Source organism: Pempheris klunzingeri, chromosome 1 (genome assembly GCF_042242105.1).
Source record: "Pempheris klunzingeri isolate RE-2024b chromosome 1, fPemKlu1.hap1, whole genome shotgun sequence".
NCBI classification, from domain to species: Eukaryota; Metazoa; Chordata; class Actinopteri; order Acropomatiformes; family Pempheridae; genus Pempheris; species Pempheris klunzingeri.
Window position 1 is genome coordinate 8,439,833 of NC_092012.1, and position 22,181 is coordinate 8,462,013.

The 22,181-nt window shown below is 44.7% G+C and overlaps 1 protein-coding gene across 5 annotated transcripts; it reads right to left on the reverse strand.

Moving 5' to 3' along the window:
• Nucleotides 1-539: 539 nt before the first annotated feature.
• sema6d (semaphorin 6D) lies at nt 540-21,116 on the reverse strand. 5 transcript variants are annotated; one of them, XM_070837422.1, is made up of 20 exons: nt 20,969-21,116; nt 14,371-14,542; nt 13,656-13,767; nt 12,540-12,600; nt 12,261-12,323; nt 12,024-12,125; nt 11,668-11,758; nt 11,315-11,434; nt 10,894-10,982; nt 9,875-10,092; nt 9,638-9,769; nt 8,852-9,007; nt 8,138-8,311; nt 7,648-7,788; nt 7,347-7,424; nt 7,163-7,221; nt 6,538-6,594; nt 5,832-6,014; nt 4,538-4,779; nt 540-4,419 (listed from the first exon to the last, which is right to left on the reverse strand). In XM_070837422.1, exons 2-20 carry the CDS (start codon nt 14,492-14,494, stop codon nt 3,289-3,291), a joined length of 3,333 nt encoding a protein of 1,110 aa, XP_070693523.1. In that variant the 5' UTR covers nt 14,495-14,542; nt 20,969-21,116; the 3' UTR covers nt 540-3,288. The 5 variants fall into 5 exon arrangements, with proteins under 5 accessions (XP_070693523.1, XP_070693596.1, XP_070693603.1 ...); XM_070837495.1 differs by lacking the exon at nt 20,969-21,116 and adding an exon at nt 19,969-20,184; XM_070837502.1 differs by lacking the exon at nt 6,538-6,594.
• Nucleotides 21,117-22,181: the final 1,065 nt, after the last annotated feature.

Here is a 22,181-nt window from a genome sequence, read left to right on the forward strand (position 1 = left end):
TTTTTACTTTGTTGTTGACAGCTAATCTTATCAGAGGGCTATCTGTGCGTAACATCATGCGATGTTTATGCTGCATGCATCTAAATGTATGCATGTGCTAGTGTGTGAGCGTTCCTCCACAGCTCATTGGTGGCTCAGATCTTATGCCTTGAGCACTAGTTAGTCCAGATGTTTGGTGTCTACAGGAACATAATACTTTCCCACATACTATCTGGTGTGGTTGACTCTGTGCTGGCCCCAAACTTCAAAACAGCCACGCTCTAAAAATAGTCCGGGGCTCTTAATCATTCTGCAGACTCTTAATGTCTCTGATAGTCAGCTCACAGAGCTTTGCTAGGACACTAACAGAATTACCCCATGCTGTAAGTACTGAATATATCTCATGACTCTTAGGCTGGATTCACAAGGCACTAAGCATCTGATTTTTAGCTCTTTGCGACTCCTCATCATATCCACATGCCATAAAGTCAAGAGCAGACTTACGAAACCCAAGCAGGCTAAATGTAATGTCCTGGATCAAGACCACTATTTCTGTGCAGTAATGTTTTATTTCAACTATACATGCCGTGTTAAAAAAATCAACAAAAAATATCATGAAACAAAGACCATTATTATTATTTACACATTCACAGTACAACTTTACAACATATCTACACGCTCAAATACTCTGGAGATCATATATACAGCTGGCCTTGCATCACCATGTTGCACATTATTTAAATCAAAATTACATGACAAAATCCGGTTCATCTGCACATACACCAAGCTCAGACTGAAATATAAAGGCTTCAATTTAGATTGCAACAGAAAGACCCAGTTCATATTGCAATGTACAAGGCAGTTGTGCAGTGTATGTTGAGTGTATGTTTGTGATGTCAGTGTGCATGTGTTGAGTAGAAAAGAGAGCCCAAACACTGGTTAGATGACAGGCAGAAAGTCTTTACATACAATCATCACTTGTAAACAAAATGTGGCTTTGGGCTAAACAGGCAACTGACACTCTGATAGGATTGCAGATGTCACCCAAATAACGTACCCAGCTAAGGGAAATGATCCCTCAGTCGTCCTACTGGCCAATAGAAACAATTCTCATCACTGCAATCCTGGGGAATTACAGATTCTGTAAAACCACCGCCCGTGCCAACAGGCGGCTTTCACATGAACACTGTGTTAATACATTGGCTGTGGGCAGGATGTGCTGCGTTGAGCCGACTGCTCCACAGTACAAGGTCTAACCACCCTACATCCCGCTGTCAAGAAAATACATTCACTGCATGGCACCTCTTTGTGGTGGATTAACACCTTTCTTTTCAACACCGGCAGTAAAGGAGAAAAATTGATTTATACCCCAAATAAATGTTTTTGACTGTCCTTTTAAACAACTGTCATCCTCAAGTGGAATGCTTATCAGTCAATTTGTTTTCCACTTCACATTGGTTCAGATTAGGTAGTGATTTTTTTCCAACACATCCTGCTGATTTTCAAATTGCTTGTATAAAAATTGTTTAGTATATGACAATAACATACAGAGGACCAATCAACATTGCCAATATTATATATACTGTAGTAGTTCATTTTGTGAATAAGGCACACAATGCACAGATTCAGGTTCACTTGCCTAAAAATATTTATACTCCTTATTTATAGTATTTAAGTATATACAGGATCTTGTCATTCCCAGCATGACTCATTTGGACACATTGGTAAATGTTGTGTTGATTGTACAAGGGCCACTCGCAGGGAAGCTGCACAGGGAACAAGGGCTGCAGAACCAGCACGGCAGATGACAGAGTGTTACATCCATGTATTGTTCTAGGGTCAGTTTAATATACCTTTTAATAGGATTAATGTAGGAGGCGAATTCTAGTGTTCTTCTATTAGGGGACACACAAGTTTGATGGAACATAAGTGCCCTGAAATGCTGAATTCATATACATGGGCTACACCATTGGTGTTGCTTTAGTTTCATATGGTAAATTATTTAAATAACACAGTAAAACATTATAAAGGCAAATCATTTTGTTCAAAATACATTTATAGAATGAGATGAGAAATGTATGTTTTTTCTTAATACCATTGCTACATAAAGAAAGAAGTCTCTTGAACCAACAGTATAATTCCTACAAAGGGGCAGTGGAGGTTAGGGGAGGTTTCAGTCCTGGAGAGAAGCATTTTCCCCCCCTTGTATCAGTTTTAACAGTGTGTTTGGGTGCCGAAAACGGTACGTCTTGGCCTCTGTTTGCAATATAACACACTCACACACACATACACACAAGCAGATGTGCACACCCATATGAAGGGCTATCCAAGTCTGGGAGAGAAAAAAAAATCAAAGACAAACGCCTATGTCCAAAACCAATAGCAGCAAATGTACTATGTAAATTTTCCTAGTTACAATGTCCCAGTACACACCCAGCATAACCAACTAACCAACCTCAGCCTTACCTAATTACCAGAAACACTACAGAGTGACACAAAAATATGGTTTAGGCTCGGATCTGATGGGTTCAAATGAGAGTAAAGAAGAGTTGATATTGTTGAAATGAGAGACAGTGACTTAGGTCTTTGACAGGTCTTAAGGTGCATCTCTTCGCATGTGGCACCACTAATAACCAAGTGTGAAGGCCAATTATTTGTCCCTTACACAAACCTGCTTTCCAATCAACCTACACACACTCACACATTCATTTGCTCTCTTTTTCTCAGTTCTTTTGCGGTTTGTGGTCATGTGCAACTAAGCACTATAATTTTTGAGTTTCCTCTCCTCTGCCCCCAGCCATCTTAACAGAGGCTTGGCCTACCTCTCCTCATTGTTCAGTTCACATTAGTGGGAAGACAGTGCTGAAGGGCAGTGACAAATGAGACCCATTCTTCAAGTATTCCACTGTTATTAACCTGGTAGCACATGCACAGAGGCTGTAGTGGCCCTAACTAGTGTCCTTAACCTCGTACCTAATGTGGGAACGGGTGACACCCAAGCCCAGATACAATGGGGAGCAGCAGATTCACCATTCTCCACTGTAATATCCTGTGGCTACCGTGACAAGGGAGGGAGATGGAGACATAGGGAGCGAAAAAGCCCCAAGGAGTATCTTTGGCCACATGCGTGATTTTCCCTTTTTAGTGTGAGTGAATGTGCATATCATTTAAAGGGGGAACACACCTCAAGTTGATACACAAACACACACTAGGCCCTACCCCATCCGCAAGCCCCCCCTCCCCCAAGCCCTCAGGGCTCAAAGCTCTACAGTCAAGGCCAAGAGCTCACTCAGAAGTGTCCATGCTCTTTTAATAACTGTACTTATTAACCACTCGCATCTGTGAAGTCTGTGGTGAAAATCCGTTGGGTTTAGGGGGCACATCTGGCTTTAGCGATGGGGTCCGTTTAACTCCCGTGCGAGGGAGTGAGCAGTGCCCACTGTAGCTGCTCTGTCGGGATACTGATGGTGGATGGGGTGAGTGCATTCCTGCCCCCATCACTCCACCATGGGAGTCAAGTCTGGAGGGGGGTGTTGGGGGCATGTAACCTCCTCTGTTCATACTGTGTTGACGAGACACAGACACCCCCATTGTTACCGCATTTGGTGAGGTGGATAAGGAGTGCCTGTGAGAGGCACTCCGATGGAGTTGATACCCCCCTCTTTGTCTCTCCAGGGTTCCCCCCATGCTCAGGCTGCCCGTGGGTGTGGTGGGAGTGGTGGGCATGGGCACATCAACCCTCTTGGTGGGGCTGTGCCTGGGCAGGGAGGAGGAGGGAGAGTACAGGGAAGCCTCACGGCTTGGCACCCTGGGGGGTAATTCAGTCAGTTCCTCCATGGGCTCCAATGTGAGCTGTTGCCTTGGGCGGGGCCCTGATCCTTCTTGAAGAATGGCCTTGGGGTTGGCCACAGAGTCATTGAGGTGTTTTAAAAGGTCATTTAGGGTATTTCTGGCATCCACAGACCTCTTTTGGTCTTTCCTACTTCCCTTAGATTCTGGGTTCTTCAGCTTCTTTTCAGATGAATGCGGCAGCGAATCTTCTCCACTGTCAAAGCTCGAGTGGTCATGTGTGGCATTGGGCAGCACAACTGCACTAGGGATGTGGGAGTGTCCCAGGGCGAGGTGAGGCTGGTTGGGGTTGGAGTTGGGAGGAGCAGGAGAAGAGGGAAGGAACTGAGGACTCTTGGCTGATGAGTTGGACTCCTTGCGGGGCCCAGTGACCTTCCCGTGAGCCCTCTCCCAATGGTTTTTGATGGGCTGCAGGCCTTTCTGCTGAAGCACAGGGGTGGACTCAGGTGTAGGCAGGGCAGCCAGCTCAGGGGGCTGACAGCCGTCCCGCAGAATCATGGTCTTGGTGTCACCGTTGGGTGTACTCAGGTCTTTGCCATTGCTCAGCAGATTGGTGTACAGCTTAGGAGAATCAATGTTGGTTTGGTACTCCTAAGAATGTGACGACAAATCAAAAGAGTGAGATTATACACAGTTTCACATATTCTTAAATCACTGCTCTCCACAAAAGACTTTGATGTAGACTTGCAGCTGTTTTTTCTGGCTGTACCTTTACAGGGCTGTCAAAGAGGCCGTTGAGCTTGACAAAACTCCCAGTGGAGTCGGAGCAGGATGGTGCAGACTCTGCATCCTTATGGACGTGTCTTGGCTTACGGAGGAAAGAGTCTCGGTAGCAGAAAACAATCAGACCAGCCAGGAGAGCACCCATGAGAAAAGCAGCAAACACGCAGGTGATGAGGATGTTCATGTGGACCATCTGGTTGGTCTCACCTGCTTGGATATCCCACACACCTACAAAACATTGATGCATTGGTTAACCCCCTGGTGTAAAGAGTCAAGGTGCTCAGTGAAGCGTCCCTCCCCATTCAGCGGCAGAAATGTGCATGTTTGTGAGTGAACACAACCATGCAAGAGTTTCTGCTTTTACACCTCCCCCCATAAAAGGTAGTGAGTCAACCACAACCAAATTCTACAAATATTGACACATTCCTATTCATCTAAACTCAGATGAAGAAGAAATATGGTGAAAATTGGCAGAAGCTGTTAGGTACCCACATCCATTTCACCATCTATAAGAAGCAGTGCTATGTTAGTTCACAAGGGAAGACTTAATGGGTTGCCTTGATCCACGTTCCACTAGAAGAATTTTGTCATGCGTTTAACTGGTTAGGAATGCTCTCTTATCTGAGATAACAGCGCCAAATCAATCTTTTCGCACAAGAGATCAACCAGCAGGAAGTTGTTGAAAGGAAAGAGAAGCAGCACTTGCCTTTCAGGTGTTGAGACACCTACGGCTCTACTGGAAGTTTGTTAGTGACCACAGACATTGAAAGAGTTAGTCATCCACTGTGTGGCCACATTGGTGATGTGGCAGAGCAGGCCCAGTCAATAATCTACCAGCCAGGGTAAACTGTTACTAATACTAGAGTTAAAAAATACTAGAAGAGACAGACGCTACAACCAAACAAAAGATTTGAAAGAAACAATAAGAGAACGGTGAGTGTAGCGTTTAAGGATTAGAAACCAAATTAATAATTCAAAAGAAAGAAAGAACATAAGAAAATTACAATTTAAAGGAAAGAAAACAACAGTAACATGAAAATATAATATGTATAGCAACATAAATTATGTATGATAATGTCTATTTGAAAAAGAAATCGACTAAATTAAAATCTGCCATGTTATCTAATGGAAATTCTAAACAGCTGCCATTGTGTGCATGTGTGTGTTTGCATATGTGAGCCTATGTGTGGATTCACATTCATTTTGGCTTAGAGAGAGTTGTTGGCAGCTATCAGATCAGGCTCAATGTAGCATGCTGGCTGCCTCCCTGCGGGCCTTACCCTCTTGGCCCCCTGGGATAGAGTCTAAAGAATGGGAGGTGGCTGGGTCATCCTGCAGCACAAAGCCTGAGCCGTAGAGCTCTGGACCAGGCCCAGAGCTGGGGCTCTGAGTGGGTATGAGTACTGGGGGGTGTATGGGCCCACTGGGGTGGACAGTGACTGGCGCTGATGACAACTCCATGTCTGTGGTGACAAACAAATTGTTAATAAACTGTGCAGACGTGGGTGAAGCATACCGTTATCATCCCAGTTAGTAGGCATCGGCAATGGGTAATTTCAAAGGTTAGTGTCTGACAAAATTGCGAATAAAGCTAATTACAGTTAACCTTTAACAAAATGTCTCAGACCAATGAAAGTACATTTTTGTTCTTTGTTAAGACAATTTGGAACGGGAAAAAGAGATACTAGGGTTCAAAGAGGAGTTGGTACACAACAGTAAGGATGCCAAGGGATGGTGTGTGGGCATGCAAGAGGGAGGAGGATTCAGAACAGGAAATGATGAGCGAAAAGTAGGAAGTGAATCTGTGCTGAGATGGAGCACAGCGATGCCCAGTGAATCTGCTTGTGAGGGTGAAAATGAAGCAGGTGACATTAGCATTCAGGAGGTGCTTGGTAAGAAAAGATGAATGGTGGCAGTGGTGGAAAGACAGGGTTGGAGATGCTGAACTCAAGGAAAGAAACCATTTGAGTAAAAGATCAAACTAACCAGAGGTAGGGTCGCCAAATGATTTGTAATCTGGCGCTGATGTAGTGCCCAAAAACGCTAAAAGAATTCAAAAGGACAAGAAATCAGTATAAGGGAATTCAGAAGGAAAAAATAAAAAAAACTAAAATCCCACCAAGAGTGCAGTTTAGTTGGTTCAATAATAAAGATATGAAGCACTCGCTAGCAGTGTCCTTCTCTCACTGGAGTCACTAGAGGCCCTCTGGTTCTGATCAATACTGAGGTTCAGCCTGGGTCATGTTTAGTTGGTACAAATGAAGGGACAGACATTTTAAAGTAAAATCAGTAAAGGCACATTTTCTGGCCATCAGATACCTTAAGACCTCTACCATTTGCACCAGCTGAACATGACCCTGATTGTACATGTCCATGTTTCTGCCTCACAGACGGCATATGTTACAGGTGGTCATGTACTGTATGCAGATGTGTGTGTTAATACTGCACATAGACTTATGTAGGGGCAAGTTACTGGAGTGGTTACTGTTGTGAGTGTGCAGGCTCATGGTGTGTGTGGAGATGAGTCTGTGTTCCATGTGTGTGTGTGTCAGTGTATATGTTTGTATGCGTCTCTGGATAGATGGCATGGCATGGAGATGAGATTCCGTACCATGACAGTCTCCCAAGTGGGCTGTGTTTCCTACTTCAACGTCCTGCTCGTATCCAGTCCTGAAAAGAGAGTGAAGAAGAGATAGGCAGACAGAGATATTAATCAAAGTGTCACAAAGAATTCTTGCGATGTAATTTTCTCATCAATATTTGCACTTTATATTACAGCAGAGGCTTGAACTCACAAAGCACCAGGCTCTATCCTCTCACAGGCTCCATGAGGCGTCCAGCCACAGTAAGGATCCCTTGATGCAATGCAGGACCTGGTGCCACACACACACACATGCACACCATCAGAACACTGATCATCCTGGGAAGTGCACAATAATCATTTGTGACTGAACATTAACCACAAGGTATAAGGTGAAGCTGTTATCAGTCCCTTTACAACATTTACTGAAAAACAAAACAATAAAGTCACAAACCTATGACCGATCGTACGAAGCACATTTTAACCCCCTACGTGCACAGTAGCGTATCACTTACTTTTGGCAGGAAGAATGCCTTTCACAGCGACTCAGGGGAATACGGATGACACAGCTTGAAAAGGCGACATACAGGCTGTGTGCATCTTTGTCCACGTGCAGCGAGAGGACACGCTTGTCATCCTCATGGTTAGACAAGCACCTGGGAAGGGAAGCGGGAAACCTGATCAGAGGTTTATCAGATAAGTCTGTCTACTGTTTCAGTCTCTGTAGATTTAATCACTTGTTAGGAAGTCACCAAGCGTTTTTGCAACCGTTTAACAAGATTTTAACCTCTGACACAGCAGCGTGCGTGGTTGCATCCTCAAATAAGCACAAGGAAAAATATTAGACTTGCAAAGAATGAACAGAAAGCAGACAGACGCTGCCATCTGTACCCAGAAGCTTTACTTTAAGAGTTGATGACTCCTCAGCCAGGACACAGACAGGGAACAGAAAAAGAGAACAGAGGCAGACAGACACGGGGGGGTGAAAAGTGTGTGTATCCCTACTTGGCCCTGTTGAAGACATCTATCTCCTCCAGAAGCAGGCTGTCATTCAGAGACACAGAAGAGGTCTTGGCCAAAACCTTAAGGACAACCCCTGACTCAGCCCCGATGAACACCACTGTGTAGTTCTTGTGAGGTCCTGCTTCATTGTCCACAGCCAGCGCTGTCAGTCTGTACCTTCACACACAGCAGAGAAGCATGTGTTACTCACAGCAGGGGTTATCACATTCAAAATCATAGGGGCCATTTTAAACACATAAATACCTTCAGCTCTTGAGTTACTAAAGGCCAAGTGTTTTTTTTTTTACTCCATTGTTATATCACAATCCTGACTGTTGACTTACTTTGTCCACTGTAAGTATAGAGACAAGTCAATATAAATGACACCCTGTTGATTTTTATCTGAGTGTTGAACCTCAATACTTTTTCAGCACTGATCTGAAGGTGTGTGTAGCACAAAAATCAAACACCTCGCCAGATTCTTTATTTTTTACTTGAGGTTCGTTCATATTGGAATGTCACTGTGAATTTTACACTATTTTATTCTGGCAAAGTTCGTGGCAAGCTGCTTGTTTTAAGGCAGCATTGAACACTGATGGAATGAGACATGTCATGTTTGGTTAAACATAAAAAAGAGTTTGTTTTGAAACGGTGCTGGTGCAGAAATTGAGGTGTTGCATTGGGTCATTCTCATCCCTAATGTGCTTCTACGTTTACCTGACACGAGTCTTGGTGAACCAAGGCTCATCCCCAATAGAAGGCACAGCTGTGTCCATGAGGGGGTGGGACTTGATGAACTGCAGGGTATCGTCCGGGAACTCTGTGGAGCTCTTAAAGGACGCAGCTGGACCATGACCTGCACAGCACCCGGGTCTAGGATGGAGGGTAAGCACACACAGAGGGCAAAAGGTCAAAGATCAGTCTATACGATCACACACCAGGGAGTAATAATAATGTGCATTGAAATTGATGAAAAGTGCAATGAGAGGGTGGGGAAGAAGAGCAGGTGCTTATTAGGATCACAAAAGGCCTCAGCTGGAAACATAAAATATACATATGCATGGTTATCCTCCATTAATGATTTACTGGGATAATGAGGTGCTTTGTGGACTTTGTGTCTTGGACACAGGGCAGGGCTGCAAATATACGTGAGGACTGTAAACAGGTTAAATATGCAGCACGTCTAATCATGCCAAATTAATTATTTAGTCATCAGCAGATGGTGAATGTGTCTGCTGGACCGAAGCTAATAACTTGGTCTTGATAGTGAAAAAGATTTGATTTCATTAGGTTTAACCTGGACAAAGAAATGTTAAGAAAAGGGGAAGAAATTACAGGTTGGACTGCGTCATGTGCCTTCTGCTCAGGGAAAAGCTACATTTAAAATCTTCAATTCTTTTTCAACATTTTTTTTTTTTTTGGCCTTTTTTTTTTCATTTGTCCTCTCGGCTCTGTATGCAATGGGAGGTTTAGAATTTGTAAAAAGAAAAGTTCGATCCTTACCGAGGTTTGGGCAGCTTGTCCTCTGCAAATGGAGTCCACACAGAGTCGGGTGTCTTCTGCTCTTTGAACCGGCCCCAGAATACTTTCTCTATGTCGGCCATGGAGAAGGCACACACTGCTGACCCCGGGATACTGTGCAGAAAGATATGCAAAAACTGTAAAATCCAAGTTCGACTTCTAAATGTCTTGTCTCTCAGCGGCATTATTTTATTTCAACAACTAAGTGCTATTACTCACCTGTTCATCTGAGTGGTGAACACTCCCACCACAGAGGGAACTCCATTGATATTGATGATGTCAGTGATGGACTGAAGCACATCAAAGTAGAAGAAAGACTCCCCTGGCACGGAGCAGTTCAGCCGCGCCTTCACAAAAGATGTCCAGTGCTTCTCCAGCACCCGCTGTGACCCGCCGACGTCATTCTTACAGATCCGGGCCACACGAGAATACACAACCTGCGAGGAGCGGGGGCGGAAGAGGAAAGCAGCTGAGTGAACGTCACTAAAAACACTTCAACATCCTGAATTATGCATCTCTCCATCCTGTAGCAACCCGTCACAGACGACTTAACAAACACATACTCTCATCTTTGACTTTGTGCGCGGAGATTGTTCACCCTGACTGGAGCAAATATTTAAAAAAAGAACACATCCAACCGGCCTAATGCAGCGCCATGTGAATGTGTGTCCAACTGCACATATTACCAAAGCTTAGAGTATAAATGAAGTGTGTGAAGCAGTTGCCTCTAATGGTTTTAATAATTTATCAGTGAAAACTTACATCAGAGGCCAGGTGTCACCCCAGCATTAGTCGGGTTGAAATATTTATTGGCTGGTGGCTGATGGAAGATGCTGACTTCCTGTGGCTCAGCCAGACCAGCTCAGGATGAGGCATGGTCAAATCTGAAGTTGGCGTCAAACATAGAACATCCTAATGCCCTTTGCGTGTGTGTGTGTGTGTGTGTGTTTTAGGGAGAGGCAGACACAGAGCGTGCAATCTCTGGGAGACAAATCCTCTCACTGTGTAATGGTTTTACATTAGTAGAACATTCCCAGCAAACACTGGCTGCTGAAATTTCTCGCGTATTCTAATGCGATGTACTGTCACCGCCTGAATGGGCCCCCATTACCACTGGGGCCATTTGTGGCAGAAATGCATGCACTGAGGGAGGTGTAAGCCTGTTTTGGATAAAGGCCTGCATACTGTATCTGTGCAGAATATGTAATGCATTATAAACGGCAGGTGCACTGTCTTACCTTGCCCAGATTGCTGTGCTCCACTGCAATCTCTCGGTAGAAAAAGTACACATAATTCCCATACTCTGCTGCATGCAGGAAATGAGGTTCTGAGGGAGAGACAGAGGCAGAGAGTTGAAGTGTATTTCTGCACCGTCACCACCACTGTGCATGTTGAATATTTCAGGGATTTGTACCAGGCTGTATATGACTGGGGGTGACCTAGATTGCCTGGGAGAGAACAGGCCATATCCCCATGGAGCTTGGCAAGGCAGGAGAGCTCTCGATCACTCCGAAAACAGCTCTGACAGCCACAGACGTACATACACCGTGCTAAGGCACCATGGGCATTTAGCTAGCTGGCAGGTAGACAAGTGTATCTCCCGGAAAGTAACGGGAGAGCGAAATAAAGATTGAGAAAGATGAAGAGGCATTCGCGCACCTTTCAACCATTTGGAGTCATATTTGATGGTCCTCAAAGCTGATCCATCACCCATACTGCGATAGATGACAGAATCACTGGCCTGGAAGTCAGCTACGGTGGCGGAATACAGCTTCCCCTCTAAAAGATAAAACGACAAGCAGTACAGTCACCAAAAAGTAGGATGCACTGCTCTTCTGCGCTGTGTTGTTTCTCTTCGTTTATAAGGCTTAATTGGCTGAGTTGTTATTGCTGCAGGCACAGTTTTACTGTAGCGAAGACACAGAGGTGATAATGAGAGCATAAGTAGGAACACATTAGTTGTTCTTCAGCAGGACTAACTGCGTGTGGGCGGGTGTGCGTTTGACCCTTACCAGCAAAAAGGGCAACGTTGGTTTGCTTGGAGTCAAACGGGCATCGTGCCAGTCCATTGATCTCCTCCCCGTCAAACTCTAGGTTATCCAGCTGTAGGGAAAACAACAATCACCCACACATTAAAGGAGTTCTGTCAGGGGACTGAGTGAAAACGAACACACATGGAGACACTAACACGCACACAAACCAGACAAACCAGTCTAATCAAATATACTTAAAAAGAAGCGAAAGTAAAGGGTGTGTTACCCCTAATTACTTTACACTGTGCTCATCTAGATTTTGTGCACAGCCGAGCGTGCAAACTTTGACTTATGACAGTGACTTTGCCACGGCAGGCTGGCTACTGAATACTGACCCTGTAGTATCTGCACATGGGGTTGAAGCCGTTGGTTCCACAGATGAAGACCAGGTCATCATTTCTGGGAACCAGCACTTTGATGAAGTTGTGGCACTCGTCCTGAAAACAGAACAGAACGGCGATTTGAGAGGCAGCCACCGTCTGTGGTCACAGTCTAAGTCTCTGTCCATGTGGCAGAATATATAACAAAAGGTGCAAGGCGAAGGTTTTTTTTTTTTTTTTTTTAATACGTACTCTGTGTTTTCCTTTGACGGCACACATCTCTCTGTCAGCTTGGCCTGATCGCCATGTAAGCTTCTGTAAAAACCAACATGAAGTATCAGACACATGCACGCCACACTCGGCACACACATTCACCAGCACGCACGCACTCTTGCACCCGCGTGCACAGTCCTCCCTTTTCCACTCTCTCATTTTACAACCTGTCCAGTTTGTGATGAATGGCTCTGTATTTTCTATGGAACCCTTTTAGTGTTTGTGGATTGAGAGAGCAGCTTGTGGCGAGAATCTTACCCGGTAAGGAATGATCTCATTCCTGTAGGATTCTCTCAGACTGACTAAGTACACCTGATCTCTGTGGACAGACACAAAACACACAGGTCAGTGACAGCACAACCAGGAGTATGCCTCTATAAAACACAATCATTTTCAATTTTTCCATTTTAAAAATGAAAATCTTTCTATTCATTAAAAGGTAGCAGTTTGATTAAAATGTGTCATTCACACTTAGGTGCAGCCATTTCTTGTTTTTGTACATTCTTAGAGGCACTCTGGTGCGTAACCACCAGCTCATTTGCATTATTTGCATTTTTCCCCAAACTGTACTTGTCATTAGAGGACCTCATTTACTGTGAACATTGGTTACAGGCTACTCTTGTTTGTGGAAGTGGGTTTAAACCAGTCCTCTCCATTGGGTCTTTTCTGCCAGAAATACTAAATGCTTACACTAAAGCATGCTAAATTCAAACATCTGTATAATGTAAACAAAAACATGGCTGCAGCAGAGTTAACGCACTGTATAGTGAACTCTTTTCTTTAAAGCTTTTTTTTATGACTGGCTGTTACCTATTACCTCTGTGTTAACTTTTCCATGACAACCATTTATTGCTGTGATTATGTCAGTTATCTAAAAACAGTAATAAAACCAACTGGAACCACATTTTATTAACCAACGGCTGAAAGTTCGTTTCACTTTCAGCGAAAACATGTGAATAGCCCAAACTGGCAATAGGAGGATCCACCTGTCAGCAGTGATGCATATGGTGGAGATTACAGGGGCTCCAGAGGTGGGAGTTTTATACTGTAGATGTCGAGGTGATTTCCTGCTACAATATTAGTGCTGGCTGGTCAGATTAATCCCAGTGCCCATAAATACCAAAAAGACATGTAAAGATGCCAAGAAGTCCCTGACAGAGCATCAGGCCGGCATGATAGACGCCTTTCCTGGATCAATACTGGCCATATACATCAAATGCAGGCCTAGAACCCACAGATCCAATAACACTAAGAGCTTTTTCCCCCCTCACGCCACTGTTTACCTGCCAAGGAAAGACTGAGTATATTGGTGTGGGGGATGTGAGAGAGAGAGAGAGAGATAGAGAGAGAGAGAGAGTGTGCATGTGAGTTTACCTGCCAGCGATGAACAGAGTGTCCTGTATCTTGGTCATCAGCTGAAAGTCAAGGCGATGCTGTGACTCATTGCCAGAGGGCCTGCCTCTGAACACAGGGTACCTCCGTGAAACTGTAAAAACAACACACACACACACACACACACACACACACAATTAATGAGAAACTCACGGTAGAGGTAGACACTCTTGCACGAAGAATCCACACTCACTCTTGCTATGTTTAACTTGAAGGTATTATGATTAAAAATAAATATGCTGTGTATGTGCTTTATTCAAATCCTCCTGCAATTAAGGTAATGGTACAGTAATACACCAACTGTATATTTGGTATAATTATATCCTATCTGTGTCATTCTGTTGTGTGTGTGTGTGTGTGTGTGTGTGTGTGTGTGTGAGAGATAATGGCTGCCTATGTCAGCACATCTCTGTTGTTTCGGAACATCACAGAGATGAAAATGAAATCCACTTAATGCTACAGCTGACCATACAGCAGATTGATTTTATTACTATGGATATGGCATGCTAGTGTCTGAACTGCTGACACGACTAGGAGGAGGAGGCTGCTGGTGTTTGTCTTTACTCCATGTGTGACTGGAATGAGTAAAAATTGTACATTAAGGATAGTTGTTGACTTTTTTTGGTGAAGTCGCTGTAATTTTAATCCGTAACCCTGCTCCTCCGCTGAGCTCATTTGTGGGCGTGCGTGTACTCACAGTGTGTGTCAACGACATCTAGGGGTACGGTGTCCTCTGGGAAGCTGACTGCGAGGAGAGTGCGCGAGGCTGTCAGCAACAGCAGCAGCAGCTCACTGAGCAGAAGCGCAGCTCTCTGGCCCATGGCTGCTCACAGACGACACTTCCTGTTTCACACTAGTGGAGATGTTACCTGGAAACACACACAAAAGGCATGCTTTTTTTCCCCCTTTTTTTTCTCTGTGTTATATTTAACCCACATCTGACAACTGTAGCCTTAGGAGCCAAATCCTGAAAAAAAAACACAATTTCCACAGTGAGGTTTTTCTTTTTTTTTTGTCATTACCCACTATGGTAGTAAAATACAGACATAAGGCACACATTATGCCCACTCTGGCTTATTGATGACTGAGCTCTCAGCGGCAGTGCTTGGCGTTTCCCCTCTGCCTCTCCCTGCATCTGCTGTCTAAGGGAAGGTCAGCCAACTGACCGGTGGGGTGCCTCGGTGTGTGTTGGATGCAGCGGAAGTCCACTCTGTTAGAAACGTGGCAGGCCTGCTGTCTCTGTACATCTGTGCTCTGATTGGTTTGTCCTGAGCTCAACACTAATCAGCACATTGCAACTTCATCACCATCACTGGTGTAGCCTTTGCTCTGACCTTAGCTGACTTCTATTAGCGCTCTGTTGGCTGTTATTGCTCCAGTCCTTCCTTGGAGCTGCTGTGATTTATTGCGGTGCAGCGATTCGCTCATCTTTGTGATATGAGGATCTAGTCATGTACAGCTGTTTTGACATAGTAGTAATTTTTGTGTACAATAGTTTGTACAGCATCAGATTGTGGACATGATACACCAGTAACTACATTGGTAATAATTTATCGTGGGAGTGGCAGGGGTTTAGTGTGTATGTTAGTGCGTGGAGGAGTGCTTTAGAGACAGACTGTGTCTGTGCATATTAATGATCGGTGTACATTCAAATATTTATAAGGCAAACAAATTATTCATGCAGGCAAAGCCTGAACGGATATAAACAATTTACCGGGAGACGTCACACAGGGAGAGGGATGGATTAGCTGGGAGCACAGTGGGATACGTACACACACACACACACACACACACACACGGTTGCACATACATAATCACTCTTTCAAATGCTGTAATGCAAAGACTGGCGTGCGCGCACACGAACACACACACACACACACACAATATTGACTAATTTTTCAATTAGCCCCAAAGCACACCTGCTCCAGTGCTGTCTGTGAGCCCCGCCTGCCAAGCCATTAGTGCTTTGATTGATCCACACAGGAAGCATGGCAGATCAGCAGCCGCCAAAGGGAATCCATGGACTTTCCCATATCACTGTAGCCATGTGAGGACTTTATAACTCACAACCTGACTACTTTTTAAGGAACCTTTACCTTTTTAAATCTTCGTAAACGCTTATCTTAAAACATTAAGTGAATCATAATACGCATCGTTGTTAAGTTGAACATTAGGCAGCGTGAAGTGCGTACCTGACAGCAACAATATACATCACCTTGTGTCAGTGTCTGCAGATTACTTGACATACAAATTAGTTGCACTGCGTTAAAGCCTACATGTTGATATTAAGTCCACAGCGCATTTTCCAGGAACTAATAATCTGATTTGGTCTAAACAGTTACTGTATGATGACGTGTCATTAAAAAGAATAGTGGAGATTTTATCAGTAATGCCAGAGTGTTTTAGTCATCAGCAGGGTGTAATCATGGCTATTCAGTGTTCTGTGGGATATAGAGGCTTTTGAAAGAGCAGTGTCATTATGACTGAGTAATGCAAGGCCTGGACAGACGACGCTTCATCTCAACTAGTCCACTTAATAATTAAATTACAGGTTTGATGTTTTGACAAAATACAGATTGTATGGTGGCCAAAATGTTTGCTTTCTCTTCTCATAACATCTAACACAAATGATGCTGGAGCAGTCGCCGTTCTCTAATCTAGATACAAATGAATGTCTGGACACAGACAATCCACAGATCTATGCATGAAGAAAAAAAACCTTTCAGCAACTTCATCTAAACGAGAAGTGATACAGCTCTGTAAAGAGAGACAGTGTTGTTCCTTAAAAGCATCGTTGCTATTTTTTCACTACCTGGTTCAGACGTTCTCGCACCAAGAAAGGATCTTAATAAAACCCAAGCAATAAATTGCTGAGTTTCTACGGGAAGCTTGGGACAGGAATAGATACCAAACACACAACAATAGGAAAAAAAGGAGCTGTGAAAGGTAAATAAACTAGGCTCCACATTTCAATTCTATAGTGCTATCATACAGGCTGCAGGCTATGCTTCGAGCCCAAACTTGGCTGTGTTCACAGGTAAATCATTTCCTTGGTTGTCAGAATTTAGAGTTCCTGCTCTATATCGCCTCTTCATAAGCGCACACGTACACACACACACTTTTTTCCTTCCATTCTCCTCCACTCAACAATTCAGGAGAAAAAACACTCCAACCAGAGCCAGAAGCTCAGCTCCAATCTCCCATGATTCCTTGCATGGTAATAGCCATACTGCGAAGGCGAAGGCTTTCCTCAGAAACTTTAATGTAAAACAGAAACAGAAGACATCCAGAGGTCAGCGATCTAAAATTACTTCTCAAATCTCTAGTGAGCCCAGCATGTTTTCTATTGACTATTCCTTTGCGCTCTCTGGTTCCTGCCCTCCAGAGTGTGTGTGTGTGTGTGTGAGACTGTATGTGTGGGTGTGTGTATGTGCGTGCACATATAGGCCTCAACAAGCCTGGAGACGCTGGTCTTGTCACGCAACTCAGTGCCATTCAGCCTAGCCTCACTCTACCTCTGTTATTACAGGCTTTTCAATGTCCTACAACCACGCACTTTCCCTGCTGATGTTGTTGGCTCGGGCCCATGGTGTTAAACACAGGGAGGGGAGAGGAGAGGGGGAGGGGGACTGGCGGATTGCTATTTCTACTGATGGTGGGTGTAGGGGTCTGCAGCCCGATTCTGGCGGTTACGGCCGAGGATTTAGTGTTCCGAGCCTAAAATGACAGATTAACACATATTCTTCTCTTTGCTGCGCTTTCACTGGCATATGTCAGCCATAACCTCTCCTCCGCTGCAACGCTGAATGGATGTATTTTTGAAAGGAAATCCTGTTTGGAGGAATCTGGGCTAATAAAAGGATGGCAAACAACGGCGGTGCGTGAGGTTTCATAAATTCTGCGTGCATGCAATCCCAGCACAACAATGGCCGCCGATGCTTGAGGCTGCTTGACCTGTCATCTTGCACCATGCTGAGCTGTAAACCTAACAGCGCAGGAAACCAGATAGCTCAGCAGTTCAGTGTCGGGCATTTCACTCCTCACACTCAGCGTATGTATGGCTACATGCGCGTGTAAGCATGCGTGACAGTCCAAAACTGGATACGTCCAACAACATGGCCGCCTCAGCTCTCAACTGTGGCTCTGAGAAAGTAATCGAGATGCAGCCACACAGGAAAATGAGTCAACCTGATGATTAGAGCAGCCACATAGGCCCAGAAATGATTTCCACTCCTTTTCCCACTTCAGTCACAGCCACCACTCTCTAATCGCGTGCTATTTACCTAAGGATTGCTTCTGAGGGGCTTGGTTGGACTTGTTGCTTCAGAGATTTGGCAGAGGGAGAGGGCTGTGCCACCCTAAACCGCGCTTCCATCCCTTTCTTCTCTACCTTGGCGAGAGGAGGAGTGAAACAGGAGAAAGGCTGTTCTCAGCAGTAGTTCTGCTATAGTCGAGCACAAAGGGGCTGAGCTGCAGGTGTGACCAAGCAACAAAAGGGGCTTTGGGCAAGTCAACACAATAGAGCCCCACCCCCGGTCAGCAGGCCTACGTACAGGAGAGCTGCTCTGGGGCTCCTAAAAGGGGGGTTCTGAGGGAACAAAGCAAACTGTAGAAACATCTTGACTCCGAATGCTGCACACAGGGTCAAACTTTTACCACTCAACCAATTTAGCATTGAACAATCTGATTTCCGAGCAGCGGTTTAGGGCGACCATAAGGCTGTGCGCTTTAATAGCGGTTGTTCCGGGGTTACGGCCGGCTGTAGTGGAGGTTAACGGTGATCGTTCTGGTCGCTGAGTTCTGACCTCGTGACCAGTGAGGCGGAGTGAGACATACCAGCCAGCTGTGCTGCCATCGAACCCTCTGCTGGTTCTGATGTTTAACCTGGCTGGAGTGTGGCGCTCCTGCCAAAATCAAGTTTGGAGTTTCGGTAACTAAACTGAGGTTCTCCTGTTTTCCTGACAGAACTCAGAGCCTCCAGATTTTCAGGGAAATGTTCACATCTGGTTAATGTTTTCTTTAAAGGGGCTGCACTGCTTTGAGTGAATAGCACCAATTGACATACTAAAATCAAGTCCACACATGACTTTTTAAAAAAAAAAAAAAAAATTCAGCACACCTTGTTAGTCTATAGATACAACTTTGGAATAAGCATTTTTTTTATTGCTCAGCCTGTGTGGTTCATCTGCTTTGGCTCAATCCCTTCATACTCCCACATCTCCTTCGATAATGAGGAGCAGTAGAACATTTCCTAAAACTACCCCAACCCGCTCACACTTGCAGGCATCCTTAAGAGACGACTGCACCATTCGGATTCCCCTGTCTTCCTTTATTATTCCTCTTTTCTCCTCCTTCTTTTTGATGGTCATTTCCCCCCCACCCAAGTTTTTTGCGTGGGGATCTTCCGCTCTTCTTTTTGGCTCTCGCAATCCACGCAGCAGCCCGGGGCTCCAGTGCTCGCATTGTGCGGACTGGGGGCGTAAAAGGCATTCAAGTTTTATCCGTGGTAAATCTTTTCAGACCCCTTTAGTCCACACGTAGGACTCGTACAAAAGACAACAAAGACGCGGGGGACAGCGGTGGAGTGACAACAGAGATGGGGCTGCGTTGAACTGCCTCCACAGCACCTCATGCATGCGCGGGGCTGGGCTCTGCTCTGCTCTGCCTCCTGAAAGGTTACGAGCGCTTCTCCCATATTATCCAATAGAAGAATACCATAATGAAATTGTTAATGCACATCATGAATTAAAGGCACCGGGGAGGGAGCAGTGCACAATCTCCAAACCGCGCGTCCTGCTCATCCTTTATTGTTTAAATACTGTGTTTGCCATCTTAGCCCGTCCAATCACGGGCATGTTGCCTTTATTCCAAGTTGATTTTTGTGAAGGCGAAATGTCTGAAAACACTTAAAATTCACACCCCGAGTCATTAAACACAACTCGGAACAGGACACAATGGGAGGATGTTATCTATTGAGTGGGAAAAACTGGAGAAAAATAAGACACTTCTCTGCTAATGAGCCCAACACTGGCGTGGCCCTCGTTTTATCGTCGGCAAATCGTGTAAACTATGTGTATATTCACGTTTTAGAAAATGATGAATTTTACTTTGAAATCCACACAGGCTACTTCATTTCCTTACATTCTGTTCACAAAGTAGCTCTCCGGGTAACACTGAAGCCACCACTGAAATTAATATGATTTATTAAATCAAAGGTGCGTCTTCAAATCGCCACACAGATCGTGTCCTAAAAATACACTTTTATCAATAATTAAAAACCATCGTGGACACCTACCTTGAGTATCCGAATTCACTCATGAATGGGGCAATCCGACTCAATGTCATATTCCTTTGGTAATCCATTTACGAGAAAACACCCAGCATGTAATATTCCTGTTATTTTAAGCTCCATCCGGACACCACTTTTCTCTCTCTTTCATCCAGTTGCGCACAGATTTCAGCTCCGCTCGCCACATAGGAGCATTTTGCCTGCCTGCTCTGTCTCCGTCCCCGGGCCCCTGCGCTCTGATGACTGATCTTCAAAGCTTCTGCCACGACCACGCAGCCCCCTCCCTCATGCAGCGACACAACCAGCCCCCCCTCCGCTACTATTAACTTTGGAAACCAGAGGGAAAAGGCATAAACATTTACGACGCGCTATCCTGACTGCGCAGCGCTCCGACTTCACGCACAATCATTGATTTAATGCTGACTTAAAATAATAGAGGGCGTGTGGACTGACGGAGAGCTTGATATAGCACACATCCATCGCCGTGAAAAGAAATAGATTTTTACACATAACTCTGTGAGTGTTTGCAAAGCTCGTATAAGTTTTGGATTCACCAGTTTAGATTTGATCTGATGTTTAATGACGCGCCTATAGAACTTACTATAATAAAGATTTCTGACTGCTTCGGTGCGGGGAGGGTGGTGGGGGGGTAAACTGTCTCACAAAGAAAGAGGTGAGTATACAGTTTAGTTGTGTTTTACCTTTTATTACACCGCTTTACGAGCGCTGGAAAGACGCTTCCGAGCAGGACGGAGAGATAAACGTAACCTGTGGTCAAAGATGAATGAATCGCAGAATTGACTGAAGCACAAGTTTAAAAAAAAATAGTCCGGACCTGAACTATTCCTGTCCTGCAACCATCACTTGTGCAGAGCAGCATAGCGACGTGGTGCGAAGGAATATTTTGTATCCCAGTAAAGACTTCTCCTCTCTAGTTTCCCCCTCGACTTTCACTGCGTAATGCGGCGCAACAAAGTATATATCCACGTAGCTGCAAGGAACTCACCTCATCTGAATGGGTTATTTTGTATCCTTTACGCGATGCTGTAATCCAACAAAAAAAAAAAATACATATACATATATAGTGCGCGCCGTAGTGAATCAACTTCTCCTGGCTGAGAGAAAAACAAACTAATGCACGACAAATGGTGTAATTCGACCCGTGCTAAGTCAATCCGTCCAGAGAGAGAGAGACCCAGCCTACCAATAAGCAGCGCTGTCGCCCCAGTCCCTCCCCCCACCATCCATCTCCTCTCACTTGGTTCGGGCTTCTCTGCCTCGCTCCGGCTTCCTCCCTTTCTTTCCTAGAGCCGGGAGAGAAAAAAAAAATATAAAAAAAAAAAAAAAAAAACCAACCCCCTCCCTCCCAGTTCTCCTCCTGTGTGACCCCATACCCCCCCCACCCACCACCTCACACACACACACACACACACACACACACACACTCCTCTGTTAAACCCCATCCCCCATTTCTAAGTCAGCAAGAGCGCCTAGTTAAAGTCATTTCAGCTGAGTTGTGGCTGCTTAGTAAAACACAGCTTTAGAAATGTTTGGATTTAAGAGGGGAGATGGTTTGAGCACAAATCTCCTTCTACTTCGGCTTAACATCAGGCAGCCGACTCCGTTATTAAAAGTGGAGACATTATTAATGAGAACAATACAAAACAGTGGAGAAAAAGTTTCACATGTGCGTAGAGTAACCCTTAACTTTTACACATGTTCTTGCAAACTACATTATATAATATTAATATAGAAAAAACATACCACACATATATATTTTAAGGAGAACCAATACATTTATTGTACTACAAGCATCATTTTATGACTTAACACAAATCTCGGGAGGAGTACTGAATTATTCTCATCTCCTTTTTCTTGCGTGAGCTAGATCCATACATAGGCATTAGGGATTTTTACATGTGTGTGTGTAAACATCAGTGTGAGTACGTGTTCTCGTATGCATGCGAAGCTGAAGTACGTGTCAGGTCTTTCCAGCCAGGTCTTCAAGGCTGGACAATGGAGGCCCATTTGCACCCCATTAGAGAAGCAGGTTAGCAGATGTGTGAGAATCTCTCCCACATGAACATCCTCGCCCACTCACCCACACTCACACACACACACACTCCTGACAGCCCCCCATTATGAGCGGAGAAAGTAGGATCTGCATCTCAATACTTGCGCAGGAAACACTAGTTTGCACTGCTGATCTGCCTGATCCC

Coding starts and splice junctions, on each gene's coding strand:
- sema6d (XM_070837422.1), bottom strand. CDS start 14,494: ATGGGCCAGAGAGCTGCGCTTCTGCTCAGTGAGCTGCTGCTGCTGTTG. Junction 13,768..14,370: donor AGATGTCGTTGACACACACT/GTGAGTACACGC, acceptor TTGTTTTTACAG/TTTCACGGAGGTACCCTGTG. Junction 6,595..7,162: donor CCACTTGGGAGACTGTCATG/GTACGGAATCTC, acceptor GAATTCTTTTAG/CGTTTTTGGGCACTACATCA.